We start from the raw sequence: 16,042 nt of genomic DNA, 5'->3' as shown, positions 1-16,042 counted from the left end.
TAAGGGAAGGACTATAAATCCTACAATCTTTTTTAAAAATATGGATCCTATAATCTTTTTAAAAAAGTAAACCACCACCTATCTATTCTGTTAAATATGTATGTGTATGTACACACACACACACACACACACTTTCTGACAATTAAGTTTGTGAACTTGCCACAGTGCACTTACCTTGGCAGCACTGTACAAACAATCAGCAAGGTCTTATAACCTTGGTATATCAGTGTCTCACAGCTGTGTTCATGTTGACAGGTAGTGGTGTCTTGCTGAGTGGCATTCATTATTGTTGCTACATGCTGTTTGTGTGCCATTCTTGAGAATGTCAGAGCTTACGTTAGAGCTACAAACACATTTATACATTTCTTGTTAAACTTGGCAAGCCTGAAGGTGAAATCAGGGACATGTTAGTCCAAGTTTAGGGGAATAATGCCATGTAGAAAATGGTAGTGTATAGTGGGTTAAATGTTTTTCTGAGGTGAGAGAAAACATTATTGATGAAAAGGGATCAGGGTAGCCAGTAAGGAGTAGAACTGAAAAAAAAATTACAAAAATTAGTCAGATTGTGCATCAAAATCATTGGCTAACTGTGAGAAGCATAGCAAACCAACTGAGCATTCATACAAAAACAAGAAAATCTTCACTGAAAATATTGGCCAACAACTCATGGCTCTTGCATCACAACAAGGCACCAGCTCACACAGCACTGTCTATGAGGGAAATTTTAGCCAGTAAACAAATAGCTGTATTGAAACACCCTCCCTAATCCCCTCATCTTCCCCCTAATAACTTTTTTCTTTACTCAAAGATAGAGGAAATATTGAAAGGAAGACATTTTGATGACATTCAGGACATCAACGATAACTATGACAGCTTTGATGACCATTCTAGAAAAAGAGTTCCCAAATTTCTTTGAAGCATGGACTAGGCACTGGCATCAATACATGGCTTCCTAAAAAGGATAGTTGAAAGGTGACCATGGTGATATTCAGCAATGAGGTATGTAGGATTTTTTCTAGGATGAGTTTGTGAACTTAATTGTCAGACCTATATATATCAGACACACACATACACACACGTTCTTCAATCCAGAAATTGTTTTTAGGAATCTAATCTATCCTAAGGAATACCCATAGTTGTGCATAGGATGTAGATGTGTGTGTACTTCACACGGCCTTGCTTATGGTAGTGAAAAATTGAACACCACTTAAATGTCTATCAGTAATGGAAGAATTGAAGGCACTTTAATAAATGCTGGGAAACTTACAAAGAGGAAAGAAGAAACGAGGAGAGGAAAAAAGAGAGGGAGAAAGGAAATCATAATGGTAGATTTTATAGCTTTCTTCCATTAAATCTCATATTATTTTAAACATTCTATAATTTACAAATATTTAAAATATAAGTAAATGATCTTTTCTTGAAAACTACTGGATATTTCCAGTAGATGTTGTCTTCCATAGATAATATTTTAAAAATCATCACTTTATGCCCTCCAAAATCTTTTAAGATCTTCCTCATTCATCGTCTGATGAAAAGTTTGCTAGCAGCTGTCTTTTCTAATCCATTCAACAAGAACTCCTGAACATCTGAACATCTGCTAGACACCAAACAGTGGATATACTTTAAAAAACAATCACATCTGCAATTTCTACCTTGCAATCCTCTGTCTGCCCAACATTCTGAATAATATCTGCACATCTAATTTCAGTTTAATTAAGTCATGACCATGTTTGAGAATCTATTGAAACCCAGAGATTTAGTCCTTCTCCAAACTTTTCAAGCACGTGCCTGGACACACAGCCTGGAGGCTTACTGCTGGGATACACAGGGCTAAGATCCCCTGTATTTGACTAAGGGTTTTCATGGCAACTCCTCATGTGATCTTTCATGATCTTGTCTTCTATTAAAAAAAATATGTTAAGTTTTCTTTGTTCTATAATAAAGTAATTCCTTCAGAGAGCTAATACCAAATTATCATAGATTAAATTAAGTACTTTTGTTTGAATTCTATTGTCCTAGTTCTCTCTTCCATATGTGTTTTCATAAAAATCAATAAGTAATTCCAGTGGCAATACTACGCATAGAGATAAATGTAGGGAAAATGACCCGTTGCTGCTTTTTCAGAAAGTGTCATAAATCTCCATTACTTATTTTACAGATTAGTCTTTACTGTGGGTTTTTTTTCTTGCAACTACAATAAAAATATACATTCTGCAATAAATCATAGTTATAGATATATAGTAACTTTCTATTTTGTATTCATTTGTAACGTTGTCACCTCATATTACATACAGCAGTGTGAAATATGGTTTAACATCATTTAAATCTGATGAATCAATTTTTAGCAGCAGCATCAATAAAGTTCAACTTATTATGATTTTAATAAAAGTAATTTTCTTTCATCATATTTAATGTCCACATTTAATACTAAATATAATAAAAGACAAATTATAAAAATAATAGAATGCCAATAGAAAAAAAAGAAGTAATTTCAAAGTTGAGCAAATCCTTTGTTAAAACTGAAATATTGGACATGTGTAGGTGGATTTACTGTCAATCATATTTCAGCAAAATACAGGCAGTCCCAAACATACAACCCTACTTACTCTACCATTGACAAAAAAAGTCACTGATATTTCTCATCAATATTTAACAAAACTGATTTATGACTTACACAGGGAACTGAGTCCATATCTTATGGTAAATATTACCCCAAATAAGAGGAGGAAAACACCAGAAAGAGTCTATAACAGCTAAAATATATTCCTCTTGTAAAAAAAATAATACCAGTCCCAAATGTCAAAACCCATAATATTATGCTTCCAAAGTAAGAGTATGGGACAATATGGCAGGTTCAATCACTGTCCAATCTCATACAATTTTTTGAAAGCCCCGATTAACTTATTATTGCCAAAAAAATTTTACAATGATTACTAGTATTCTCCTTAAATTTATGTAGGCATCCAAAATGTGTTTTTTAACTTCTGTGAAGTTGACCACCTGTAGTTTTTCTACCTAATATTTTAAGAAGGCTATACATAAGGAAAATCTTGTAATTTTTTAATAAAGGTAACTAATAAGGTAAATATACTTATTGCCCATTGTTAATAAATTATATTGATCATATACACTTTATTAAACTAATCTTAGATAAAATTGTTGATTAATTTTTGGTAATTTAGAAAGCAAAATTAAATATTCATATCTGAAAGGGAAGGAGAAAGTAAATTCAAATACACAGGATAAATTAATGCACACGCTATCAATTACATACAGTAGATAGATCTTGTAATGATGTTTTGAATTTAGTTCAAATAAGTTCAAACACCTTGACTAAAATATACCAAACAATCTATTTTCTTTTGCTTTCTAAGTTCTCTCCCACATGTCTAGCCTATATGGCCATGATCTAATTTTGTATCAAAAGTAGTATTTTCTCATTAGAAGCTCATTATCCCTCGTTCTTGGCCAGATGTTTACAGCTCAACAAATTACCTTGTACAACTGAAACTGCATTGCCTCCTAGTTACATATTTTTTTATATTTAGATTCCTACATTTAACTACATTTAATTAACATACATTGCATACTAACTCTGTCACACAAAATGCAAAGGACTAGGTTGAAAGCCAGAGACCCCCCCCCCACCAAGAGGCTGTCAATTTTCCATGAAACTTTTTCTTCTCCACCTTCATCCTTCTAAGACTTCAGTACAAGAGAAAAAGGCAACTACACCTGGTGGGTCATTATGCTGGAGGACACATCTCTTCCATTATCATAAGGAGACGGCACAGTGAACCAGGATCCTGACAAGCCTTGGGAACGGAGGCTACCCACCGCCAACTTCAGAAATCATGTAGCGCTTGCCACCCAAGAGCCGGGCTTCAACCTTAGCATGCAGAAGGGTAAACCTTGACTTCCAAATGTGCCCAATAAGTGATTTGGGGCAAATTAATTCTTTCTCAGATTATTTTTCTCACTTATCAAGCAGGGATAATGATACTTCATGGATTAATTTTGAGGGTTAAAAACAGAATGGTTGGTTTTTGCCTGGTGCCAGATGCATAATAAGCAATCAGTAAATGATAGCAATAACTGTTGTCATAGTCATAATAGGAATTGCAAAAATGAAGACTGTTGAACAATTAATTAGTTACCACAAGCACATAGTGTTCACTTTTTCATGGATTTTCCTGGCTTTTGATTTTTGTATGTAAGGAATAGGGAAAGTAGTCCACTATATATATATATATATATATATATATATATATATATATATGGTCCATGTATGTAGTACCATTGGTTTGTAGACCATGGGTTTACAGATACAGCTCTAAAAGGCAAATGTAAGCAAAGGACTATATTATTTAAAGGTCCTTTCTATTAGTTATTTTTACAATGTTCTGATTTATAGTTTAATCTTGCTTATAGGCTTCTTTTGAAGTTGTTTCAATCAGATTAAACTTATTCTGGACTTTTTAAAATTGGATTTTGTCTTGTTTTTAGGGGAAGGAGGGGGGCATGGGTGTGCTCCCACCTAATGGGTACGGTGTAAGGGTATATGACACACTTCTCAGGTGCAGGACACAATTACAAGAGGGACTCTACCTAACAAATGCAAACGTGGTAACCTAGTTGTACCCTCACATTAATTTGTAATAAAAAACAATTAAAATTAAAAATAAATAAACAAATAAGCAAAAACTAAGAACGACAAAAATGCCCGATGTCTATTTTACTTCCTAAGTGACTTTCTAGGTTGAATTTTACCATCCAATGGCATCCCCTGGGTCCTTTAGTACAAACTGAACACGTTTGTTCTTCTCTGTATAATCCCGGGAGAGTTCAAACCACCTCACCTGCATACCTTTATATTCATCTCCTGTACTAACTGCCTTAGTTTCCTTGGAAAGATCATGACAAGTAAATTGCCAGTCTAATGGTGTTTCTGTGATTTCTTTCCCACATAGCGTTGCTTTTTTTCTGACTGGCGCATCACATGTCCAAGGGCATCTCACCAAAGGGAAGTCACGCTACGTTCTAGTACAAAATGAAGAACAACGCTAAGCTTCACAAGTTACTTTTTGAATTTTCTTCTCAATGAAGCACTGGTTTGAATTGTGGAAAGGTTGGGCTGAGACTGCAAGTGGCCGTGGAGAAGCCGCTGTGCCCCACCTCTGTGGAGCTGGCGCTGCTGCTCCGTCTCCCCAGCTGGAGAACAGGGCCAGCAAAATGCACGCGGCCTTATCTCTCTTGCCTTTCAATTTCTGCAATTTCATCTTTAGTTCTGTTGCAGAAAAATCACAGTCTCCTCTCTTTAGCTGCTCAGACTGTGTGCCCTCTGTGTTTATGAGCATGTCGGAACACAGAGGAAACGAGAGCCAGAGCGTGGTAGTGTCCAGAAGATGGAAGTAGGAGACTTATAAATAGGGTAAGTTGCTGTGATTCTGTCTCACCTCTGTGCTGTGGACCTTGGGGTGCTGCTGATCCCAAAACCTTTTCTTAGTATGCTTACTACCTGCCTCCCCACATATACTTGTGTCCTAGAATATGACTGTCTGCTAAACAGTCTGAAATCTTCCACTATGTCCTTTCAATAGTGTCTGTTCCTCAGTAGGTTTGAAACATGGGGCCTGTGTGATATCTTAAGTACACAGGCTGACTTCTTAGAGGGAATTAGTTGGTCAAGGGTCCTTAAGAATGAGCCCTAGAAAATGTACCCAGAAATAAAGACAGAAATATTTTTATGTGGAAAGGAGAGATGCAGAAATAGCTAGTGTCTCAGTCATCCTATGGCCCAGGGAGGTAGTCAAGGCCAGAAAATACACCACTAGTGCTGGCGATGGTGTGTGAAGTAGTCTGGCTGAAACCTGGCTCTGGTGCCCCGCAGGTGCTTCAGGGAGGCTCGGTGGAAGGGTGCCTGTGGGGAGACTGCTGAAGGACAGGGACCAGGTCAAATCCAAATCCAGGGTCACAAATTCAAATGTATAGGGATAGGTAAATAAATAAAATTAAATACTTGTGTGAGGCTTCATGAAACAGAAAATTCAATGGCCCGGGCTAAGTGTTGAGGAGATTCTAAAGAGACAAAGTGAGGAGATATTTGAAAGTGACAAGAGAGGAGTAATTAATGAAGATCAAAGGACACCAAAGATCTGTCTTCTAGAAGGTTGTGTATTGATTAGAATAAAATAAAATATGGGCCATGAGTTAAACAGGCATGATGCAAGCCTAGGAATGCTTCGTCACCTTCCTCCCAGGTTTCTCCCTTTCTATAAGATACTGAACAACCTCAGTGGTAAACTGGGGATAATAATATCTGACACCAGTTAGTTAATCTGAAAGCATCTATAAGCTGTTCTTTATTCTCATGTCACTTTTCCTCAAATGACAGAGATACATTCATATTTTGCCACAGGGCCATTCTTTTGAACCACTGTGCTTCTAGCAAGTTTTAACACAAAGGAGTCATCTGCTTATATCATTTTCAAGTACACTGCATCAAATAGTATCAATGTATTAAGGTTAAAAATATACTGTTGGTTATCTTTCTTTTAAAAAAATGTAATCAAGATTTAGTAAGAGCTGATTCCAATATTATGAGTCAGATGGAAATAATTTGGTACTTTTTTTGACTGCTAAGTAGATATAAACGTTAAAAACATTGTTATCATCACACTACCTCTCCTATTTTTCATCTTCTCCCTTGTACATAATCATAATTTGTAATATTTATACTATATTCTGTAAATCCTACAGTTATATTAGTTTTATCCCTAGAGTGAACAGATACTGGAGATTAGGTTCATGAAAAGTCATTCTTGATTGGCTATCTTCAAGATAATTACACGTAAAATATAAACTCTGAGTTCTTCTCTTTTCAAAAATATTCAGAAAGAGTTTGACTCATTCTTTCCCTACAGAATCTGTAAGCATCGTGTCATCGTATCTTAGAGGTGAGTAACCTGACGTTCAGGGCTCTCTAATGTCTCTGCCTATAGCAACGTGATCATTGTTTTTTTTTGAATACGTAATGGACATTTTCTTTAGCTTTGAATTTCAGCAACTTCACTAAGACATGTCTCAGTGTTGACTTTATTTACAAAGACAAGTTTTATCCTTTAAATCTGTATTGCAGTTCTTTTTTTCTGCATTGTTTTTACGAGGTGTATATCGTAAATATTTTTTCAGCTTTAAATGTACCTCAAAGTATATTTCTATAGTTATGGTCCTCATTTTTGAAAATTACTACTATTACTACTATTCATAAGACCAGACTCTGCCACTGTTTCATGTAGCGGAGGAATGGAGTCATGCAATAGACAGAATGCTTGTATTTTTCCAAAATTCATATGTTGAAATCCTAACCCTTATGGTGATGGTACATAGAATTAAGAGGTGGGGCCTTGGAGTGGTGATGAGTCATAGGTAGAGCCTTCATGGATGGTACTAGCATCCTTACAAAAGAGACCCAACAGTGACCATGTGCCCCTCCCTTCACGTGAGGACACAGAGAGAAGGTGAAATTCTATCCATCAGGAAGCAGACCCTCAAACCAGACAGGAAATCTTCCGGTGTCTTGGTCTTGACCTTGGACTTCCAAGCTTCCAAACTATGAGAAATAAATTTCTGTTCATAAGACACCAAATCTATGGTGTTTTGTTATAATAACCAAAATGGTCTAAGACAGAAATGAAGATTTTTATAAGATAAGGTTGGGTGTGTGTGTTGCTTTAGTCCTGTGGCTCACAATACTGCATGCACCCATGTTACAATCACCTGGAGAGCAGTTAAAAACCATCTAGGTCTTAGATCATTCTAAGATTTTTTTTTTTTTTTTTTTTTTTTCAGACAGAGTCTTATTTTGTCACCCTCGGTAGAGTGCCATGGCATTATAGCTCACAGAAACCTCAAACTCTTGGGCTCAAGTGATTCTCTTGCCTCATCTTCCCGAATAGCTGGGACTACAGGTGCCTGCCACAATGCCCGGCAATTTTTAGAGATGAGGTCTTGCTCTGGCTGAGGCTGGGCTTGAATTTGTGAGCTCAGGCAATCCACCTGCCTCAGCCTCCCAGAATGCTGGCATTACAGGCATGAGCTACTGCATCTGGCCCACTCTAAGATTTTTATTTAATTGTCCTGGGAATGATATCTGGGAATTGGTATGATTTAAAGCCTGTCCAGGTCATCCTATGGTAAAGCCAGACTTGAAAACATTCAGTTAGGCTTTCCTCATCCTGGTCAGCCCAGACCAGCAGCATTGGACCATTACATGGCCTCTTCCACTCTATCTTCCTATGGCTGCTTGCAGGGATGAGGGCCTCTACTCTCCCATACCTATGGGATCTCAGGACGCTCCCATTGTCAGCCTGCACACTGTTCCCTGCCTCAAAAGGGGACTGCTGTGCTCCTCCAGAACATGTGTTATTTTAGAATATTGGTGCCCTGCTGGCTGTGTCTGACAGAGACATTAGGAAGAATCCTCTCAGCAAGTTTTCTATTAGACACTTGGGTCTCTGGTGTTGTGGCTTACAGTTATGGGTTTTTCAGAGTCCTTAAATATGGAAATTGTATTTCTGTTTTTCAGTCTTCTTGATGTTTGGATGATTTTAGAGATACAAAGGAGCAAAGATATCTTTGGTCTCCAAACTTACAACAGGGGCTCCTTGGATTTTTTTTTTCTAAAGAATGACTCTGGCTTTTAATGTAATTTAAAGTTTGAGATTTTCAACTTCATCTATGTTAAATTTTAATGAGACATAAAGCTAGTCATCACAAATTGTATAAATGAGTTGAAATTCAATGTTTTGCATGATAGTTTTATTTGCAAAGGAAACGTGCTCTGTTTAAGCATAATTACTTACAAATATAAGTATAGTGACTAAATTCATATGCACAATTAGGCAGCTAATTGTGCTGTAAATTTAACCACATATATAAAGAAATAATCACGTACGTCTAATAAAACAATTTCTTTTCCTCATATTACGGGAAATATTATCTTTTGCTTCCATAAGAACTTTAAAAATAACTTAAAATATAGCAATTTTTAAATCTACAGAGAGAGATACTTTATATCAGGAAGTAGCTATCAATTGCAATCTAAACTATAATGAATTTTAATTTTTTTGACGATAATACAAAATCAACATTTCATTATTCAATGACTATGTCATACAATGATTAATCTTCCCTCAAGGAAAAGAAGCAAACAGACTAAATTAAATTTGAAAAGAAAGGGAAGAGTCTTGAGGAATAGCAAATATTGCCAACACAAACAGACAAAATCAGAGAAAAGAACAAGAGGAAAACAAATTAATTCTCTGCTATAGCTCTGTCTCCTAATGCAAACATGACTGGTCACCAACAAATTCAAAAGGACCCACCCTTTGTCCAGTCCACTAGTAAATATTTATGGAGCTCTCCTTGTGAGCCAGGCATTGCACTAGGCCCTGGAGACACAAAGATGAAAAGATTCACTTCCTGTTTTCAAAGAGCTTAAATCCTCAGGATATAAATGTGCAAATTAATAGTACAACTATAGTAAGATAATTGCTTTAGTAGGAAAATTGCCTCTGAGAGTCAGCCCTCTTCAGACAACACACTTCTTTCTCTCTCAGAAGAGATTTTATCCTACATTAGTTAAAAATTATTATAAGTCTGAATGAAGAAAGACAAATCAACTCGAAAATAATACAGCATTTTGAATTTAGGCACAATTGCTGTATTAAAAATGGACAGGATATAATCTGTTTAGATATATAATTTAAAAGGATTGGCGTGTGTGTGTGTACAAGGATAGCCGAGCCCTTGAATGGTGGCCATTTTTCATAGAAGACACAGGTACACCCCGTTAACCCCTAAAAGAAAGAGCTTCAGGCATAGAGAAGCCATGCCTTCTGGTCATTCCCAGCTGGTAGGATTGCTGGAGGTCATTCTAGGCAGCCTACCATCTCTACATGCCTCATCTTCCATACCACATTTCCTCCTCATGTCTGAGAATCACTGGAATAATTCACCAGAGGCCTTTGTACTTTTGAGACAATGACGAATTTAAGATTGGTTACAAAGCTAGACAAGTTTAAGAAAGTATAACTTGAGCAACCTGAAATGCTTTACATAGCTTTCTGTGAAATAGGGAATGATGTCTTTAGCCAAGAGAGATGGAAGAATACCTTCTACCTACAATGCTGGAGATCCAAAGTGAGGGCTCATCGAAGTACAAAAATAGCAAATGTAAGATATTCTTTGCAAAACAAGACTATAAAATGCCACTATTGGTGTTTTCCAGTCTAAGTTCAGTATTACACTCTGCCTAAAAACTGCAGCTTTGTGGGTTTTGTTCATAAATCAGGGAACATGAGATCAATAAGAGACCTTCGCACATTCAACATGAAACCTTCACATATTCTTTCTGAAATTTCAGTACTCAGGCCAGAGTTCATTACACCCTCCAGGAGCTGCTGCAGATGGAAAGCTGGGATGGAATGGGGTTCAGTAGATGCTTTTTCTGTTGGGGGAAGATTCCTGGATGGTTTTAGCAGATGCCATCCAGGACTGACAGGCACCAGGCTTATCTCTGGTCATGAAATCCCTTGTCACACAGGTACCCCCTGAGATGTGAAATCACATCAGAGACAGGACATAGATATGGTTTCTAGAAAAGTACAACCACCAACCCATTGCATGTTAAAAGATTTTTCTCTTAGCCCCTGAGTAAAGGTGTCAAGAACACTCTCAAATGCACCTGGGCCTTGTAACTTTAAGGGAAAAAATTAGTTAAAAAAAATTACTCTGATAACACAACCTCAAAGCATAAAATACTTGTTTAGAATCTCATTTTTTTTTTTTGCTTTAAGAATGGAATATGTGCAATGTGCATGGAATTATAAGAAACACAATCATGTCAAGTAAATAGCAAATACTACATTCTTTAATTACGTGTGTAATGGCACATTGCAGGACTTAATGGGACCACATGTGAGCACACTTCCCGTGTACAAGCATTTCCCGTGCGCCTGTTACATAGCTGATGCACATTAATTAGTCCTCTTCTGTTCCAGGGGCACTGTGCCTCTCATGTACTCCTCAATATCTAGTATTATAGTTTTTAGGACTTACCTTGTCTAGTAGGACCAAGTCTTGTTTATCTTTGTGTTAACAACCCCGAACATCATTCAACAAACATATACTTTAAAATGCTATAATTAAAAATTAAAAGTCTAAAATAAGAGATCTTAAACTCTGTACAAACATGGCCGCACGTACACATAGTTCACATGCTACAGGCTGTAGAGTAGTCTATATTATGATATCAGAATAGAATTAAAATTGGCATCTGTGTTTCTTCCACACTATAGCCAGTCATAACATGAAATATCAATTATGCAATTCATCTCTCCATCATCAACATCATAAAATAGAAACTGAAAATGTGTTTTACCAGTAAGACAGACCTATCTCATTAAAGCCACTGTAGCCCAGCTCTTGCCTGCTAAGTCCCAGATCTTCGAGGTCCATGCATTTAAACCCGGGTGGGCACTGGTAGCCTTCTTCAAGCTCTGGTGAGCAGTGTGTGTCTGGGATAGCTAAACTATTCCAGGTTACATTCCTGTGAACAACATGTGGCAGTGTTAGTCAAGTTCAACAATTATAAATGTTGATCAGAATGAATAATGAAAGTACTCTTCATGAATGACTGCTGTACAAGGACACAGATTTGGGATCCGCAACTCCTGAATGGTATTCATAACCTTAAGGACATGTTAAACATTCTCAAATGATACATGATTCGTTCCCATGATAACTCCTGTTAAGAACATTATTATAATTACTGCTTTGGCCATTAAAGACTAAGACTCAGGGAAGGAATTTTCCTATAGATTGACAAGGATTGCTCACTTCTTTATGGATTCCTTGTTATTCACAAAATCCTAGTCCCACTGTGGGCATGAATTTTACTTCTTCACTTCTCAGCAAGGTGGAGAATGATGGTCATTTCCTGCATCGTACAAATACCCCGAGTCTCATAAATGATACCTGGCCTTCTGCTGTGTTGGAAGATGTACAATTGAGAACGAAAACCAGACAAGTGATGAGAAACGGAAGGAAATGATGTATCCTATAGGCAACCGGGAGATTACGAAGGGGATTTAGCGATGGCCCCAGGAGTATTAGGGTCTTTTAGGTGGGTGCTGACATAACCTTTTTTTTCTTTCTTAAGAACAGACTGGAGATTAAGTAGATGTAGAAGGATTTAGGTCTGTAATGGCTTTCTCGACTGTGAGTACAGGTAATCACTGCAATGGTGGCTATAGACTCTCATTCTGAAAAATGGGCCTCAAACAGCTGCCGTCTGAAGTGACTGGTGGACTGTGTGCAGCAGGCCAAAGTTTGGACTAGCTGATCTGACCAGCCTTGCAAACCTTGATTTAGTTACAGTCATTTCCCATTATATCAGTGTTTACAGGAATTTCTTCAATAGGGAACAATCTTAAGGCTGCCTCCATATCCTCCCAGTTTATGGCCAAATTGAGACAGACCTTTTGTTTTTTAACACTTTCTTATATTCAATCACTGCTTCCTTCCCCTTATGTAATATGTTTTCTGTGGGGTCTGGTACCCAACTTTGTGCAATTCCTTAACTATTTGAGGCCACCACACACAGACACGGTTTTGCACGTGTGCACACACACACATCCATGCCTGGAGAGGCCGCCCTCAGTTCTCATTCATGAGAAGAGGTCCAGAAGCCTCACCCACAGTTCAGACACCAGATCTATCCCTTCAGCGTCCTGCCCTTTGTTAGCCATGAGGGAGCTAATTTGTCCATGCTTCTCAGAAAAATACATGGCTAAATCACTGCTTCCTCTCCTCATATCTTTTTTTTTATTTTATTAAATCATAGCTGTGTACATTAGTGCAAAGAAGGGGTACAATGTGCTGGTTTCATATACAATCTGAAATATTCTCATCAAACTGTTCAACGTCGCCTTCATGGCATTTTCTTAGTTATTGTATGTAGACATTTGTATTCTGCCTTTTGTAAGTTTCGCCTGTACCCATTCTAAGATGCACCTTTCCCATGTACAAAACCCAAGAGAAAGGCTCTTGATTGTGGAAGTTGGGTGTCCACAGAAAGCTGTGATTTGAAACAGATCATTTCATTTCCTCTCACTTCACATTCTTATCTGAAGCCTAAGTGATCCTTCTTTGCTTAAGTCTCATCTGACTCTGTGTTTCAGATTTGGCAAACACAACGTAAGGGCAAAATGGTAAACAGATTGGACTTTTGAGTTTCAAGAGTGAGGCTTTCTGGGTTTGATCCCAGCTCTGCCATTTCCTGGTTGTGTGACTTGAATAAGGTTCTAAGCATCTCTAACCTCAGTTTCCTCATCTGTAAAATAGGACAGTAATATAACTAGGAGGAAAGCTTGTGTGAGGATGAAGTAAAATCACTAAGTAATGCACTTAGCATACAGTTCTCTCTAATGCTTACTATGAAGGATTATTAATCATTACGATAAGACACAGAATAAATCCCAGCTTGTCAAGACACAATAGAAAATTGGCAAAAGAAGAGAAGATATTTTGGCACATGATACCGAAAGCATTTTGGTTACGGAACTGTGCACCTAAAGGCTATTGACAGATTACCTCATTCTTTATTCAGGGAAAGTGAAGTTCAGAGAGGGAAGTTTACTGGCCCATCAAAAGCAATTTTTTTTTACTTTCAAATACTTTTAAAATATCAATAGCAGCAATGTCTGAGAAAATACTCTGTCTACATGAGAAAGTTTCAAAAACATAACCTTTCAGGTATGTGGAGTGGAAACTGGACTCCAGAGCCCATCTCTGCGGGTGTGAATTTTGAGTCAATCACTTACTACTTTTGTCACGTAACCTTTCTGTGCCTCACTTTCCTCTTCTGTAAGACGCTGTGACAATGCCCACCTCAAAGTGCTGGAGTCAAAATGTAATGATTTATAAATGTAAAGTACATAAAATGGGTACTTAGTACATAATAACCACTGGGTGTCACCTTTTGTTATCAACAGTTTGAAATTTACAGGTTGCCTGGACAAACTCCAGCCCTGGCTGGCGTGACTGCTTCAGTTTCCTCAGAGCCGAAATGAAGATAATAATTGCATTTACTTTATTGAGGCATTTTAATGATTCAATGAGCTAATGTACAGCATTCAGAATAGCACCAGAAATAATCACTCAACAATTAATAACTACGCTATGTTTTCATTAATTCATAAATATGAGAGTATTTTTTTCTTTTTGATTCCATTTACTTTTTCTTTCATATTAGCATTGATTCTCATTTAAGTACAAGCCTTCCTAGCCACAGATATTATTTTGAAGCCTTTTGGCTTCAGAAACAGCAGATGTGAAACACATTATTTTTACCAACATCTAACTATTGGCAAATGCTCAGTAGAGACACATTTATTAGATGATTAATTGCTCTGGAACACATGTATCTAAAACCATATGGTAATTATCATATTTTTTAAAATGGAAATGAATGTAGAGAATTTCAGAATATGTATTTATCTTAGTTTCATTTTCTCCATTAACAATTATCTTCAGACTTTATTTTAATTTGTTAATTATTTCCTTGTTCATTTTTCTTCAGATGCTCTGGATAGAACTAGAGGCTCTCTCTCTGGAATTAGGATGTGGAATGGTGTGGAATTCTTGCTCCACCAAGCAAATCCTGGATATAGACAATAATTCCTTCAATCCTCGTAAATACCACTTGTGCTTAAGTAGGTTTCAAGACTGGCAGTTTTTACAGACTTCCTGAAAAAAGTATCTATTTGCAATCTCGCTAATGTAATTTATTAGCTCCTCTCCATGATCTTCAAACCTAAATTGCTCTTGTTTATTTCCCCATGAGACATCCAGTGGAACGTTTTTAGTTTTATCCTCTGTGTGCTCTCAATTGGGCTCCACATACTGGTTTTGGCAGTTTTTTCAGTGTTCCCTAACAATGGCCACATCCTATCTTTGGGACCTGTGAATATATAATGTTACCCGGAGAAAGGGAATTATAGACACAGTTAAGGCTAAGAACCTTAAATTTGAGAGATTATCCCAGATTATCTAGGTGGGCCCAAACTGTTAGGCCTAGGCTAAAGTAGAAAAATACCAGTTAACGCCTGGTAAATTCCTCAGCTGCAAGCCCTCAATAAAATGGAGTAAGTCTGGTTCCCTCCCAAGATAGATGGGAAAGAACACACTAACTTCTTGTTTGACTAACTCCCTGGGAGACAAACTGACTATCCCCAGACTGTTCTTTAGACAATACCAGTTGGAAAGAATACTGGACCTAAGATGTATGGGAGAATATTAAAACAAAGATGCATGATTCTGCTTCTGTACAATGCTGGCTTGCTACCCCATCTGAATTCACCTGGACAGCCTGCATGCCAACCAGGATGCAGACCAAGCCTTAAAAACCCAACGCCTTTAGCACTCAGGGCTGCTTTCAGAAACCCCATGTTGGGACACTGAGGCAGTCGCCTGCTGGCTCTTCAATAAAAGGACTCTGCTGTAAATTTGGCTTGCTTGGCAGTGTGGTCTTTATGGAACTCCTGGGCACAACAAAACTGATCACCTGAGTCCTTAAAAGTTGAAAACCTCTCTTGGATGTGATTAGAGAAAGATGTAACTGCAGAAGAAAGACAAACTCTGCTAGATTGAGGATGCTGCTTTTGTCCACATTCATCAAGCCACTCTGCTTTCCAACATCTCCTCCCTTGGTAACTCATGTTTAGTTCTGAGTTGCTCCGAGCTTGGTCCTTGGACTTTCTCTTTTTATCACAATACCTCTCCCTATGCAATCTCATCCACCTACATAGTTTCTCAGTTCTCTTTCATCCTGGATGTCTTTTCAGAGTCTCAGAGTTACGTGTCCAACTACCTATTAGATTTCTCCCCCGGCTACACCATGAGTACCTCCAACTTGACATGAGCTCAGAATCCCAAACCAGTGTTCCCCATCAAAATAAGCTTGAACTGCTGAGCTAGC

The 16,042-nt window shown here is 37.5% G+C and overlaps 1 protein-coding gene across 4 annotated transcripts in view; it reads right to left on the bottom strand.

Moving 5' to 3' along the window:
- The window catches only part of NALCN (sodium leak channel, non-selective), a 334,788-nt gene that overhangs the window by 267,376 nt on the left and 51,370 nt on the right, over window positions 1-16,042 (bottom strand). For 3 of the 4 annotated variants that reach the window (XR_008374579.1, XM_053563365.1, XM_053563366.1), the window contains exon 7: window positions 11,457-11,611. The exons of the other annotated variant lie outside the window; for it this stretch is intronic. Coding sequence is in view for 2 of the 3 variants with exons in the window: in XM_053563365.1 (XP_053419340.1) it covers window positions 11,457-11,611 (155 nt within the window). In the remaining variant the exon portion in view is untranslated. The remainder of the gene's footprint in view (window positions 1-11,456; window positions 11,612-16,042) is intronic. 4 annotated transcript variants of the gene reach the window in all.

Source organism: Nycticebus coucang, chromosome 15 (assembly GCF_027406575.1).
Source record: "Nycticebus coucang isolate mNycCou1 chromosome 15, mNycCou1.pri, whole genome shotgun sequence".
NCBI lineage: Eukaryota > Metazoa > Chordata > Mammalia > Primates > Lorisidae > Nycticebus > Nycticebus coucang.
This window is presented reverse-complemented; position numbering and strand designations above follow the sequence as displayed.